Genomic DNA, 17,102 nt, shown 5'->3' on the forward strand with positions numbered 1-17,102 from the left:
ACAGGAGAGGATTAGATACACAGCTCAGCAGGCAGTATCACACAGGAGAGGATTAGATACACAGCTCAGCAGACAGTATCACACAGGAGAGGATTAGATACACAGCTCAGCAGGCAGTATCTCACAGGATAGGATTAGATACACAGCTCAGCAGACAGTATCACACAGGATAGGATTAGATACACAGCTCAGCAGACTGTATCACACGGGATAGGATTAGATACACAGCTCAACAGACAGTATCACACAGGATAGGATTAGATACACGGCTCAGCAGACAGTATCACACAGGATAGGATTAGATACACAGCTCAGCAGACAGTATCACACAGGATGGGATTAGATACACAGCTCAGCAGACAGTATCACACATGCTAGGATTAGATACACAGCTCAGCAGACAGTATCACACAGGATAGGATTAGATACACAGCTCAGCAGACAGTATCACACAGGATAGGATTAGATACACAGCTCAGCAGACAGTATCACACAGGATAGGATTAGATACACAGCTCAGCAGACAGTATCACACAGGATAGGATTAGATACACAGCTCAGCAGACAGTATCACACAGGATAGGATTAGATACACAGCTCAGCAGACAGTATCACACAGGATAGGATTAGATACACAGCTCAGCAGACAGTATCACACAGGATAGGATTAGATACACAGCTCAGCAGACTGTATCACACAGGAGAGGATTAGATACACAGCTCAGCAGGCAGTATCACACAGGAGAGGATTAGATACACAGCTCAGCAGACAGTATCACACAGGAGAGGATTAGATACACAGCTCAGCAGGCAGTATCTCACAGGATAGGATTAGATACACAGCTCAGCAGACAGTATCACACAGGATAGGATTACATACACAGCTCAGCAGACTGTATCACACGGGATAGGATTAGATACACAGCTCAACAGACAGTATCACACAGGATAGGATTAGATACACGGCTCAGCAGACAGTATCACACAGGATAGGATTAGATACACAGCTCAGCAGACAGTATCACACAGGATGGGATTAGATACACAGCTCAGCAGACAGTATCACACATGCTAGGATTAGATACACAGCTCAGCAGACAGTATCACACAGGATAGGATTAGATACACAGCTCAGCAGACAGTATCACACAGGATGGGATTAGATACACAGCTCAGCAGCCAGTATCACACAGGATAGGATTAGATACACAGCTCAGCAGACAGTATCACACAGGATAGGATTAGATACACAGCTCAGCAGACAATATCACACAGGATAGGATTAGATACACAGCTCAGCAGACAGTATCACACAGGATAGGATTAGATACACAGCTCAGCAGACAGTATCACACAGGATAGGATTAGATACACAGCTCAGCAGACAGTATCACACAGGATAGGATTAGATACACAGCTCAGCAGACTGTATCACACAGGATAGGATTAGATACACAGCTCAGCAGACAGTATCACACAGGATGGGATTAGATACACAGCTCAGCAGACAGTATCACACAGGAGAGGATTAGATACACAGTTCAGCGGACAGTATCACAGGATAGGATTAGATACACAGCTCAGCAGACAGTATCACACAGGATAGGATTAGATACACAGCTCAGCAGACAGTATCACATAGGGTAAGATTAGATACACAGCTCAGCAGACAGTATCACAACACACAGGATAGGATTAGATACACAGCTCAGCAGGCAGTATCACACAGGATAGGATTAGATACACAGCTCAGCAGGCAGTATCACACAGGATGGGATTAGATACACCGCTCAGCAGACAGTATCACACAGGATGGGATTAGATACACAGCACAGGAGACAGTATCACACAGGATAGGATTAGATACACAGCTCAGCAGACAGTATCACACAGGATAGGATTAGATACACAGCTCAGCAGACAGTATCACACAGGATAGGATTAGATACACAGCTCAGTAGACAGTATCACACAGGATAGGATTAGATACACAGCTCAGCAGCCAGTATCACAGGATAGGATTAGATACACAGCTCAGCAGACAGTATCACATAGGATAGGATTAGATACACAGCTCAGCAGGCAGTATCACACAGGATGGGATTAGATACACAGCTCAGCAGACAGTATCACACAGAATGGGATTAGATACACAGCACAGGAGACAGTATCACACAGGATAGGATTAGATACACAGCTCAGCAGACAGTATCACACAGGATAGGATTAGATACACAGCTCAGCAGACAGTATCACAACACACAGGATAGGATTAGATACACAGCTCAGCAGGCAGTATCACACAGGATAGGATTAGATACACAGCTCAGCAGGCAGTATCACACAGGATGGGATTAGATACACAGCTCAGGAGACAGTATCACACAGGATAGGATTAGATACACAGATCAGCAGACAGTATCACACAGGATACGATTAGATACACAGCTCAGCAGACAGTATCACACAGGATAGGATTAGATACACAGCTCAGCAGGCAGTATCACACAGGATGGGATTAGATACACAGCTCAGGAGACAGTATCACACAGGATAGGATTAGATACACAGCTCAGCAGACAGTATCACACAGGATAGGATTAGATACACAGCTCAGCAGACAGTATCACACAGGATAGGATTTGATACACAGCTCAGCAGACAGTATCACACAGGATAGGATTAGATACACAGCTCAGCAGACAGTATCACACAGGATAGGATTAGATACACAGCTCAGCAGCCAGTATCACACAGGATAGGATTAGATACACAGCTCAGCAGGCAGTATCACACAGGATAGGATTAGATACACAGCTCAGCAGGCAGTATCACACAGGATGGGATTAGATACACAGCTCAGCAGACAGTATCACACAGGATGGGATTAGATACACAGCACAGGAGACAGTATCACACAGGATAGGATTAGATACACAGCTCAGCAGACAGTATCACACAGGATAGGATTAGATACACAGCTCAGCAGACAGTATCACAACACACAGGATAGGATTAGATACACAGCTCAGCAGGCAGTATCACACAGGATAGGATTAGATAAACAGCTCAGCAGGCAGTATCACACAGGATGGGATTAGATACACAGCTCAGGAGACAGTATCACACAGGATAGGATTAGATACACAGCTCAGCAGGCTGTATCACACAGGATAGGATTAGATACACAGCCCAGCAGACAGTATCACACAGGAGGGGATTAGATACACAGCTCAGCAGTCAGTATCACACAGGATAGGATTAGATACACAGCTCAGCAGGCAGTATCACACAGGATAGGATTAGATACATAGCTCAGCAGACAGTATCACACAGGATAGGATTAGATACACAGCTCAGCAGACTATATCACACAGGATAGGATTAGATACACAGCTCAGCAGACAGTATCACATAGGGTAAGATTAGATACACCGCTCAGCAGGCAGTATCACACAGGATAGGATTAGATACACAGCTCAGCAGACAGTATCACACAGGAGAGGGTTAGATACACAGCTCAGCAGGCAGTATCACACAGGATAGGATTAGATACACAGCTCAGCAGGCAGTATCACACAGGATGGGATTAGATACACAGCTCAGCAGACAGTATCACACAGGATGGGATTAGATACACAGCTCAGCAGACAGTATCACACAGGATGGGATTAGATACACAGCTCAGCAGGCAGTATCACACAGGATAGGATTAGATACACAGCTCAGCAGGCAGTATCACACAGGATAGGATTAGATACACAGCTCAGCAGACAGTATCACATAGGGTAAGATTAGATACACCGCTCAGCAGGCAGTATCACACAGGATGGGATTAGATACACAGCTCAGCAGACAGTATCACATAGGGTAAGATTAGATACACCGCTCAGCAGGCAGTATCACACAGGATAGGATTAGATACACAGCTCAGCAGACAGTATCACACAGGAGAGGGTTAGATACACAGCTCAGCAGGCTGTATCAAACAGGATAGGATTAGATACACAGCCCAGCAGACAGTATCACACAGGAGGGGATTAGATACACAGCTCAGCAGACAGTATCACACAGGATAGAATTAGATACACAGCTCAGCAGACAGTATCACACAGGATAGGATTAGATACACAGCTCAGCAGGCAGTATCACACAGGAGGGGATTAGATACACAGCTCAGCAGACAGTATCACACAGGATAGGATTAGATACACAGCTCAGCAGGCAGTATCACACAGGATAGGATTAGATACACAGCTCAGCAGACAGTATCACACAGGATAGGATTAGATACACAGCTCAGCAGACTATATCACACAGGATAGGATTAGATACAGCTCAGCAGACAGTATCACACAGGATGGGATTAGATACACAGCTCAGCAGACAGTATCACACAGGATGGGATTAGATACACAGCTCAGCAGGCAGTATCACACAGGATAGGATTAGATACACAGCTCAGAAGACAGTATCACACAGGATATGATTAGATACACAGCTCAGCAGACAGTATCACACAGGATAGGATTAGATACACAGCTCAGCAGACAGTATCACACAGGATGGGATTAGATACACAGCTCAGAAGACAGTATCACACAGGATAGGATTAGATACACAGCTCAGAAGACAGTATCACACAGGATAGGATTAGATACACAGCTCAGCAGACAGTATCACACAGGATAGGATTAGATACACAGCTCAGCAGACAGTATCACACAGGATAGGATTAGATACACAGCTCAGCAGACAGTATCACACAGGATAGGATTAGATACACAGCTCAGCAGACAGTATCACACAGGATAGAATTAGATACACAGCTCAGCAGGCAGTATCACACAGGATAGGATTAGATACACAGCTCAGCAGGCAGTATCACACAGGATAGGATTAGATACACAGCTCAGCAGACAGTATCACACAGGAGAGGATTAGATACACAGCTCAGCAGACAGTATCACACAGGATAGGATTAGATACACAGCTCAGCAGACAGTATCACACAGGATAGGATTAGATACACAGCTCAGCAGACAGTATCACACAGGAGGGGATTAGATACACAGCTCAGCAGACAGTATCACACAGGAGGGGATTAGATACACAGCTCAGCAGACAGTATCACACAGGATAGGATTAGATACACAGCTCAGCAGACAGTATCACACAGGAGGGGATTAGATACACAGCTCAGCAGACAGTATCACACAGGATAGGATTAGATACACAGCTCAGCAGAGAGTATCACACAGGATATGATTAGATACACAGCTCAGCAGACAGTATCACACAGGATAGGATTAGATACACAGCTCAGCAGACAGTATCACACAGGATAGGATTAGATACACAGCTCAGCAGACAGTATCACACAGGATGGGATTAGATATACAGCTCAGCAGTCAGTATCACACAGGAGAGGATTAGATACACAGCTCAGCAGACAGTATCACACAGGATAGGATTAGATACACAGCTCAGCAGACACTATCACACAGGATAGGATTAGATACACAGCTCAGCAGACAGTATCACACAGGAGGGGATTAGATACACAGCTCAGCAGACAGTATCACACAGGATAGGATTAGATACATAGCTCAGCAGACACTATCACACAGGAGAGGATTAGATACACTGCTCAGCAGTCAGTATCACACAGGATAGGATTAGATACACACTGGGCTCAGCAGACAGTATCACACAGGATAGGATTAGATACATAGCTCAGCAGACACTATCACACAGGAGAGGATTAGATACACTGCTCAGCAGTCAGTATCACACAGGATAGGATTAGATACACACTGGGCTCAGCGGACAGTATCACACAGGAGGGGATTAGATACACACTGGGCTCAGCAGTCAGTATCACACAGGAGAGGATTAGATACACAGCTCAGCAGACAGTATCACACAGGATGGGATTAGATACACAGCTCAGCAGACAGTATCACACAGGAGCGGATGAGATACACAGCTCAACAGACAGTATCACACAGGAGGGGATTAGATACACAGCTCAGCAGACAGTATCACACAGGATAGGATTAGATACACAGCTCAACAGACAGTATCACACGGGGAGGATTAGATACACAGCTCAGCAGACAGTATCACACATGATAGGATTAGATACACAGCTCAGCAGGCAGTATCACACAGGATAGGATTAGATACACAGCTCAGCAGGCAGTATCACACAGGATAGGATTAGATACACAGCTCAGCAGACACTATCACACAGGATAGGATTAGATACACAGCTCAGCAGACAGTATCACACAGGAGGGGATTAGATACACAGCTCAGCAGACAGTATCACACAGGATAGGATTAGATACATAGCTCAGCAGACACTATCACACAGGAGAGGATTAGATACACTGCTCAGCAGTCAGTATCACACAGGATAGGATTAGATACACACTGGGCTCAGCAGACAGTATCACACAGGATAGGATTAGATACATAGCTCAGCAGACACTATCACACAGGAGAGGATTAGATACACTGCTCAGCAGTCAGTATCACACAGGATAGGATTAGATACACACTGGGCTCAGCAGACAGTATCACACAGGAGGGGATTAGATACACACTGGGCTCAGCAGTCAGTATCACACAGGAGAGGATTAGATACACAGCTCAGCAGACAGTATCACACAGGATGGGATTAGATACACAGCTCAGCAGACAGTATCACACAGGAGCGGATGAGATACACAGCTCAGCAGACAGTATCACACAGGAGGGGATTAGATACACAGCTCAGCAGACAGTATCACACAGGATAGGATTAGATACACAGCTCAACAGACAGTATCACACAGGATAGGATTAGATACACAGCTCAGCAGGCAGTATCACACAGGATAGGATTAGATACACAGCTCAGCAGACAGTATCACACAGGATGGGATTAGATACACGGCTCAGCAGACAGTATCACACAGGAGGGGATTAGATACACAGCTCAGCAGACAGTATCACACAGGATAGGATTAGATACACAGCTCAGCAGACAGTATCACACAGGAGGGGATTAGATACACAGCTCAGCAGACAGTATCACACAGGATAGGATTAGATACACAGCTCAGCAGACAGTATCACACAGGAGGGGATTAGATACACACTGGGCTCAGCAGACAGTATCACACAGGAGGGGATTAGATACACACTGGGCTCAGCAGACAGTATCACACAGGAGGGGATTAGATACAGACTGGGCTCAGCAGACAATATCACACAGGAGGGGATTAGATACACACTGGGCTCAGCAGACACTATCACACAGGAGAGGATTAGATACACTGCTCAGCAGTCAGTATCACACAGGATAGGATTAGATACACACTGGGCTCAGCAGACAGTATCACACAGGATAGGATTAGATACACAGCTCAGCAGACAGTATCACACAGGATAGGATTAGATACATAGCTCAGCAGACACTATCACACAGGAGAGGATTAGATACACTGCTCAGCAGTCAGTATCACACAGGATAGGATTAGATACACACTGGGCTCAGCAGACAGTATCACACAGGAGGGGATTAGATACACACTGGGCTCAGCAGTCAGTATCACACAGGAGAGGATTAGATACACAGCTCAGCAGACAGTATCACACAGGATGGGATTAGATACACAGCTCAGCAGACAGTATCACACAGGAGCGGATGAGATACACAGCTCAGCAGACAGTATCACACAGGAGGGGATTAGATACACAGCTCAGCAGACAGTATCACACAGGATAGGATTAGATACACAGCTCAACAGACAGTATCACACGGGGAGGATTAGATACACAGCTCAGCAGACAGTATCACACATGATAGGATTAGATACACAGCTCAGCAGGCAGTATCACACAGGATAGGATTAGATACACAGCTCAGCAGGCAGTATCACACAGGATAGGATTAGATACACAGCTCAGCAGACAGTATCACACAGGATGGGATTAGATACACGGCTCAGCAGACACTATCACACAGGAGAGGATTAGATACACAGCTCAGCAGACACTATCACACAGGAGAGGATTAGATACACAGCTCAGCAGACTGTATCACACAGGATGGGATTAGATACACACTGGGCTCAGCAGACAGTATCACACAGGAGGGGATTAGATACAGACTGGGCTCAGCAGACAATATCACACAGGAGGGGATTAGATACACACTGGGCTCAGCAGACAGTATCACACAGGAGGGGATTAGATACACACTGGGCTCAGCAGACAGTATCACACAGGATGGGATTAGATACACACTGGGCTCAGCAGACAGTATCACACAGGAGGGGATTAGATACACACTGGGCTCAGCAGACAGTATCACACAGGATGGGATTAGATACACACTGGGCTCAGCAGACAGTATCACACAGGAGGGGATTAGATACACACTGGGCTCAGCAGACAGTATCACACAGGAGGGGATTAGATACACACTGGGCTCAGCAGACAGTATCACACAGGATGGGATTAGATACACACTGGGCTCAGCAGACAGTATCACACAGGAGGGGATTAGATACACACTGGGCTCAGCAGACAGTATCACACAGGAGGGGATTAGATACACACTGGGCTCAGCAGACAGTATCACACAGGAGGGGATTAGATACACACTGGGCTCAGCAGACAGTATCACACAGGAGGGGATTAGATACACACTGGGCTCAGCAGACAGTATCACACAGGAGGGGATTAGATACACACTGGGCTCAGCAGACAGTATCACACAGGAGGGGATTAGATACACAGCTCAGCAGACAGTATCACACAGGATGGGATTAGATACACAGCTCAGCAGACAGTATCACACAGGAGCGGATGAGATACACAGCTCAGCAGACAGTATCACACAGGAGGGGATTAGATACACAGCTCAGCAGACAGTATCACACAGGATAGGATTAGATACACAGCTCAACAGACAGTATCACACGGGGAGGATTAGATACACAGCTCAGCAGACAGTATCACACATGATAGGATTAGATACACAGCTCAGCAGGCAGTATCACACAGGATAGGATTAGATACACAGCTCAGCAGGCAGTATCACACAGGATAGGATTAGATACACAGCTCAGCAGACAGTATCACACAGGATGGGATTAGATACACGGCTCAGCAGACACTATCACACAGGAGAGGATTAGATACACAGCTCAGCAGACACTATCACACAGGAGAGGATTAGATACACAGCTCAGCAGACTGTATCACACAGGATGGGATTAGATACACACTGGGCTCAGCAGACAGTATCACACAGGAGGGGATTAGATACAGACTGGGCTCAGCAGACAATATCACACAGGAGGGGATTAGATACACACTGGGCTCAGCAGACAGTATCACACAGGAGGGGATTAGATACACACTGGGCTCAGCAGACAGTATCACACAGGATGGGATTAGATACACACTGGGCTCAGCAGACAGTATCACACAGGAGGGGATTAGATACACACTGGGCTCAGCAGACAGTATCACACAGGATGGGATTAGATACACACTGGGCTCAGCAGACAGTATCACACAGGAGGGGATTAGATACACACTGGGCTCAGCAGACAGTATCACACAGGAGGGGATTAGATACACACTGGGCTCAGCAGACAGTATCACACAGGATGGGATTAGATACACACTGGGCTCAGCAGACAGTATCACACAGGAGGGGATTAGATACACACTGGGCTCAGCAGACAGTATCACACAGGAGGGGATTAGATACACACTGGGCTCAGCAGACAGTATCACACAGGAGGGGATTAGATACACACTGGGCTCAGCAGACAGTATCACACAGGAGGGGATTAGATACACACTGGGCTCAGCAGACAGTATCACACAGGAGGGGATTAGATACACACTGGGCTCAGCAGACAGTATCACACAGGAGGGGATTAGATACACACTGGGCTCAGCAGACAGTATCACACAGGATGGGATTAGATACACACTGGGCTCTGGCCGTCAGGTCATGTTCCTGATTCTTTCAATTGATCAAAGTCTGGAGGATTTCTGTGATTTGGGTTGTGTCGCGGTCGGTCCGGTGTCTCTGCGGTTATTGCTCCGGGTCATTTGGCGGCCGGACACAACAGACACAAGTTATCGCACAATCTGGAAGGTTGTATTTATGATGCAGACACCTACAGGCGCAGCTCTGTGTACACACAACAGAAGACAAGGGGTTAATGTGACCTGCACAGAATGGGGGGAGCGTGGCAGGACCCCTACTAATACTATAGTCACTTCTAAGGCTGCATACATCTCAGACGTGTCACCTTAGCTCTTTGATTGCAGCTTTGGGTGTGATTGGAGTATGGAGTACTGTGGGGCATTCAGGAGATCAGACAAGGGGGAGTGTGTATGAGATTGGCAGCGGGTGGGTCTTGGAGTGCCCCGTGTTTACAGATCAGGGTTAGGTCAGGGCTGACAAGGCAGCGACACTTCCAGGATTTTCGATGGAACAAAATGTTCCAGGGAGTGCGACCTATCGACCTACAGTATGTGTACAAGCGAGGGCATGCGGCCACCATACCAAGGAGTATAGATTTCGAGGAATGTGGCTGATGACATGGAGCAATAGATTGCATTCCCCATCATATATTCACTTATCCCCATTATGTAATGGCTGATAACAGAGAGTAATAGATTGTATCCCCCCCTGTACAGTCTCCTCTCCCCGGGATGTAATGGCTGATAACAGAGAGTAATAGATTGTATCCCCCCCCTGTACAGTCTCCTCTCCCCGGGGTGTAATGGCTGATAACAGAGAGTAATAGATTGTATCCCCCCTCTGTACAGTCTCCTCTCCCCGGGGTGTAATGGCTGATAACAGAGAGTAATAGATTGTATCCCCCCTCTGTACAGTCTCCTCTCCCCGGGGTGTAATGGCTGATAACAGAGAGTAATAGATTGTATCCCCCCCTGTACAGTCTCCTCTCCCTGGGATGTAATGGCTGATAACAGAGAGTAATAGATTGTATCCCCCCCTGTACAGTCTCCTCTCCCCGGGATGTAATGGCTGATAACAGAGAGTAATAGATTGTATCCCCCCCTGTACAGTCTCCTCTCCCCGGGATGTAATGGCTGATAACAGAGAGTAATAGATTGTATCCCCCCTGTACAGTCTCCTCTCCCCGGGGTGTAATGGCTGATAACAGAGAGTAATAGATTGTATCCCCCTGTACAGTCTCCTCTCCCCGGGATGTAATGGCTGATAACAGAGAGTAATAGATTGTATCCCCCCCTGTACAGTCTCCTCTCCCCGGGGTGTAATGGCTGATAACAGAGAGTAATAGATTGTATCCCCCCCTGTACAGTCTCCTCTCCCCGGGGTGCAATGGCTGATAACAGAGAGTAATAGATTGTATCCCCCCCTGTACAGTCTCCTCTCCCCGGGATGTAATGGCTGATAACAGAGAGTAATAGATTGTATCCCCCCCTGTACAGTCTCCTCTCCCCGGGATGTAATGGCTGATAACAGAGAGTAATAGATTGTATCCCCCCCTGTACAGTCTCCTCTCCCCCGGGATGTAATGGCTGATAACAGAGAGTAATAGATTGTATCCCCCTGTACAGTCTCCTCTCCCTGGGGTGTAATGGCTGATAACAGAGAGTAATAGATTGTATCCCCCCCTGTACAGTCTCCTCTCCCCCGGGATGTAATGGCTGATAACAGAGAGTAATAGATTGTATCCCCCCCTGTACAGTCTCCTCTCCCCCGGGATGTAATGGCTGATAACAGAGAGTAATAGATTGTATCCCCCCTGTACAGTCTCCTCTCCCCGGGATGTAATGGCTGATAACAGAGAGTAATAGATTGTATCCCCCCTGTACAGTCTCCTCTCCCCGGGGTGTAATGGCTGATAACAGAGAGTAATAGATTGTATCCCCCCCTGTACAGTCTCCTCTCCCCGGGATGTAATGGCTGATAACAGAGAGTAATAGATTGTATCCCCCCTGTACAGTCTCCTCTCCCCGGGGTGTAATGGCTGATAACAGAGAGTAATAGATTGTATCCCCCCCTGTACAGTCTCCTCTCCCCGGGGTGTAATGGCTGATAACAGAGAGTAATAGATTGTATCCCCCCTGTACAGTCTCCTCTCCCCGGGGTGTAATGGCTGATAACAGAGAGTAATAGATTGTATCCCCCCCCTGTACAGTCTCCTCTCCCCGGGATGTAATGGCTGATAACAGAGAGTAATAGATTGTATCCCCCCTGTACAGTCTCCTCTCCCCGGGATGTAATGGCTGATAACAGAGAGTAATAGATTGTATCCCCCCTGTACAGTCTCCTCTCCCCGGGGTGTAATGGCTGATAACAGAGAGTAATAGATTGTATCCCCCCTGTACAGTCTCCTCTCCCTGGGGTGTAATGGCTGATAACAGAGAGTAATAGATTGTACCCCCCTGTACAGTCTCCTCTCCCCGGGATGTAATGGCTGATAACAGAGAGTAATAGATTGTATCCCCCCCTGTACAGTCTCCTCTCCCCGGGATGTAATGGCTGATAACAGAGAGTAATAGATTGTATCCCCCCTGTACAGTCTCCTCTCCCCGGGATGTAATGGCTGATAACAGAGAGTAATAGATTGTATCCCCCCTGTACAGTCTCCTCTCCCCGGGATGTAATGGCTGATAACAGAGAGTAATAGATTGTATCCCCCCCCTGTACAGTCTCCTCTCCCCGGGATGTAATGGCTGATAACAGAGAGTAATAGATTGTATCCCCCCCCTGTACAGTCTCCTCTCCCCGGGGTGTAATGGCTGATAACAGAGAGTAATAGATTGTATCCCCCCTGTACAGTCTCCTCTCCCCGGGGTGTAATGGCTGATAACAGAGAGTAATAGATTGTATCCCCCTGTACAGTCTCCTCTCCCCGGGGTGTAATGGCTGATAACAGAGAGTAATAGATTGTATCCCCCCCTGTACAGTCTCCTCTCCCCGGGGTGTAATGGCTGATAACAGAGAGTAATAGATTGTATCCCCCCCTGTACAGTCTCCTCTCCCCGGGATGTAATGGCTGATAACAGAGAGTAATAGATTGTATCCCCCCTGTACAGTCTCCTCTCCCCGGGGTGTAATGGCTGATAACAGAGAGTAATAGATTGTATCCCCCCTGTACAGTCTCCTCTCCCCGGGGTGTAATGGCTGATAACAGAGAGTAATAGATTGTATCCCGCCTGTACAGTCTCCTCTCCCCGGGGTGTAATGGCTGATAACAGAGAGTAATAGATTGTATCCCCCCCTGTACAGTCTCCTCTCCCCGGGATGTAATGGCTGATAACAGAGAGTAATAGATTGTATCCCCCCCTGTACAGTCTCCTCTCCCCGGGGTGTAATGGCTGATAACAGAGAGTAATAGATTGTATCCCCCCCTGTACAGTCTCCTCTCCCCGGGATGTAATGGCTGATAACAGAGAGTAATAGATTGTATCTCCCCTGTACAGTCTCCTCTCCCCGGGGTGTAATGGCTGATAACAGAGAGTAATAGATTGTATCCCCCCCCTGTACAGTCTCCTCTCCCCGGGGTGTAATGGCTGATAACAGAGAGTAATAGATTGTATCCCCCCCTGTACAGTCTCCTCTCCCCGGGATGTAATGGCTGATAACAGAGAGTAATAGATTGTATCCCCCTGTACAGTCTCCTCTCCCCGGGGTGTAATGGCTGATAACAGAGAGTAATAGATTGTATCCCCCCTGTACAGTCTCCTCTCCCCGGGGTGTAATGGCTGATAACAGAGAGTAATAGATTGTATCCCCCCCTGTACAGTCTCCTCTCCCCGGGATGTAATGGCTGATAACAGAGAGTAATAGATTGTATCCCCCCCTGTACAGTCTCCTCTCCCCGGGATGTAATGGCTGATAACAGAGAGTAATAGATTGTATCCCCCCCCTGTACAGTCTCCTCTCCCCGGGATGTAGTGGCTGATAACAGAGAGTAATAGATTGTATCCCCCTGTACAGTCTCCTCTCCCCGGGGTGTAATGGCTGATAACAGGGAGTAATAGATTGTATCCCCCCTGTACAGTCTCCTCTCCCCGGGGTGTAATGGCTGATAACAGAGAGTAATAGATTGTATCCCCCTGTACAGTCTCCTCTCCCCGGGTTGTAATGGCTGATAACAGAGAGTAATAGATTGTATCCCCCCCTGTACAGTCTCCTCTCCCCGGGGTGTAATGGCTGATAACAGAGAGTAATAGATTTTACTCTCATTAGTATATGGGTTGTCGCTGTGTGGAACTACTTTTCACGTAACTGCGTTGCCTCGGTGTGTGGCTACTTCCTGTTTTCGGTAATAACAGGAAGTGATCGTTGCTTAGTTACCATAAACTAACATGGCCAATCCTGTGTTCTGCTCTACACATATTGGGGCAGATTTACTTACCCGGTCCAGTCGCGATCCAGCGGCGCGTTCTCCGACGAGGATTCGGGTCTGCCGGGATTCACTAAGGTCGTGCGCCCGATGTCCACCAGGTGTCACTGCTGCGCTGAGGTCCGCCGGAGTTCATCTTCTTCTTCCTGGTGTATGTGAGTTCTGATCTTGCGATACATTTCGTTTCTTAAATTCCGCGTTTTTTTCCGAATCCGTCGGGTTGTTCGACGGCCACGCCCCCCGATTTCTGTCGCATGCAAGCCGGCACCACATGCACCACTATCCGATCGCGTGCGCCAAAAACCCGGGGCAATTCGGCGCAAAATATTCGGGAAACCCAGACGGAATCGCGGACACTTGGTCTATGTTCACACCAATCCTGCAGTTTCTGCTCCGCGTCCTGTCACATTCGCCAAACTCCCTGGAACATCGGGAAGTCTCACGAAATAAGGGAGAACCTGAAGTCCAGAGAGCAGAGAGAGGACCACCCTCCGGAGGAGGTCACAGGGGGCGCGGGGTCTAACCCGGACAAGGTCACATCAAAAATATGAAGCAAATGTTCATTACGTCTACACAATGGACATGCGTTACATTCTGTAGGGACTACTGTATACAACGTAACTGATGTCCACTGACACCCCCGCCCCTGGGTATCTATAGCTGTCTATGTGATGATGTCAGTGTGTTGTTGGCCCCGCCCCCATTGTTTCCTCCCGGGGAGTCAGCGGCTGTAGCCGGCCAGGTCTCCATAGTGACGCTGTAAACACTTCCAGCCCCGGGTGCATTGTTCTGTCTCTCCGCACTCGGTGACAGCCATGGACGCCTCTGTAGGCAGTGACACGTCTCTGAAGGAGCAGCTCCGGCAGCTGAGCAACGAAAACGTGAGTAGGTCCCCAATAATGAGCCCCTAAACATGGCCGCCCATAGGAGACATACAGAAGGGGGTCACATGTGCAGGGATCCATTAGTCATGTCTGTATTGTTTGGGGTATAGCTACAGAGAGTGCGGTGACGCCCCTCAGCCACATGAGAAGATGCTTATATGAGAGTATGATGGTGGCTGTATCCAGGGGCCCTTCAGGTTAAGCCTCAGGGGCTCCATCAAACCCCGGAAACATGTCTGTGGTGGATGGGATACATCGGCCTCTACATATCCACCCGGTAATGGACCCACTGGGGCTCATTTACTAAGGGTCCACCGGACGCATTTTCGACGGGTTTCCCGACGATTTCCGTTTTGCGCCGGCTTGCACGCGACAGAAGTCGGGGGCGTGCTGTCGGACAACCCGACGGATTCGCACAACGCGCGGGATTTAACATTTCGAATAGTGTGGCAAGACACGCACTTACAAGCACTGGGAAGAAGAAGGTGAACTCAGGCGCTGGTCACAGCAGGGACAGCAGAGAGCTTTAAGAAGGGTCTAGATGCCTTTTTACACCTAAATAACATTAATGGTTATGTTATATAGAATTGTTCCCCTAAATCCCTTCCTCATCCAATCCCTTCCCTTCCTTGGTTGAACTTGATGGACAAGTGTCTTTTTTCAACCGTATAAACTATGGAAACTATGAAAACTCCAGCGGACCTCAGTGGGGAAGCGACGGATGCAGGAACTCGGGCGCACGAGCTTCGTGAATCACGGCAGACCCGAATCCACGTCAGACAACGCCCCGCGGGATCGCGACAGGACCGGGTAAGTAAATCTGCCCCATTGTGTCCCATACCTGGTTAGGCATAATCCTGAGAGCATTGACCAGCACCCCCCTGGTTCTCACTCTATACAGGAATCTGCAGGTCCTAAGTTGCCTATTTTAGGTGGTTGTCAACATTGAGTTAACCAACACAAAGTGTAGTGAGGCCATAAGGGTCAGGCCATACGTCACGGTAGGCGCCACAAATTTGTGGTCAGAGGCAATCCTGGATCAACATGGAAGATCAGCAGCTCTGGAACAATGAAGAAACAAGTCAAGGTCAGGAACATGAGAAGACTTTGCAGGGACTAGCTAGCTAGGAATCTTTATGCTCTGGCAAGGAGTCTCCTTGGCCCTCACCAAGCATAGGACTGGCCCGGTGAGGACCAAGGAGGCCAAGGAGAATGTTGGAAGCACTGAAGGATTGTGTGGAAGGTAGAAAGGTCAATTGTTGATGTCCGCCAATTGGTGTCCATATGTTATACCTTGACTTGTGGAACCATTTTCAGGTTATTGATGGAGGTAATGTCTTTCATCCTTCTTCTTCATGGACCACCAGAGGACCTCCATAGCTGGACACAAACAAAATTATCACATACACAACAAGGAGATCCCAAGGGCACAATGTTTTGAAAGCTGCTTTACTTAGCTGGGACACTCTTCTCCATTCTGTGCTGTTGACCAAGGTCTGATGTTTTGTGCTCCTCTCAGGTTCAGCTGCAAGATAGAAATGAAAGGCTGTACTCCAAGCTGACCGAACTCCAGGACAAGATGGGAAAACTTGCTGGGTCTAAAACGGATCTGTCATCAAGACTGGTGCTTAGTGAGGAGGAAAAGCTGAAGGTACCAGACAGCCATAGATTCTATGGACTCTACAAATAGGTGGCTGATGTTCTAGAATCTTTGTAGAGCCTTTTTTCGAAAAAAAAATGTAGACATTCCCAAAGGAGGCAATGAAACTGAGACATGAGGAGCTGTTGTGAT

The 17,102-nt window shown here is 47.8% G+C and overlaps 1 protein-coding gene across 3 annotated transcripts in view; it reads left to right on the forward strand.

Moving 5' to 3' along the window:
- The window catches only part of CCDC78 (coiled-coil domain containing 78), a 45,875-nt gene that overhangs the window by 13,337 nt on the left and 15,436 nt on the right, over window positions 1–17,102 (forward strand). For 2 of the 3 annotated variants that reach the window (XR_011849224.1, XM_072119690.1), the window contains exons 1-2: window positions 14,847–15,307; window positions 16,830–16,961. Coding sequence is in view for 2 of the 3 variants with exons in the window: in XM_072119690.1 (XP_071975791.1) it covers window positions 15,242–15,307; window positions 16,830–16,961 (198 nt within the window). In the remaining variant the exon portion in view is untranslated. Of the gene's footprint in view, window positions 1–14,846; window positions 15,308–16,829; window positions 16,962–17,102 lie in introns of those variants that run through there. The other variant, XM_072119691.1, reaches the window with a different exon arrangement.

Source organism: Engystomops pustulosus, chromosome 8 (genome assembly GCF_040894005.1).
Source record: "Engystomops pustulosus chromosome 8, aEngPut4.maternal, whole genome shotgun sequence".
Classification (NCBI taxonomy): Eukaryota; Metazoa; Chordata; class Amphibia; order Anura; family Leptodactylidae; genus Engystomops; species Engystomops pustulosus.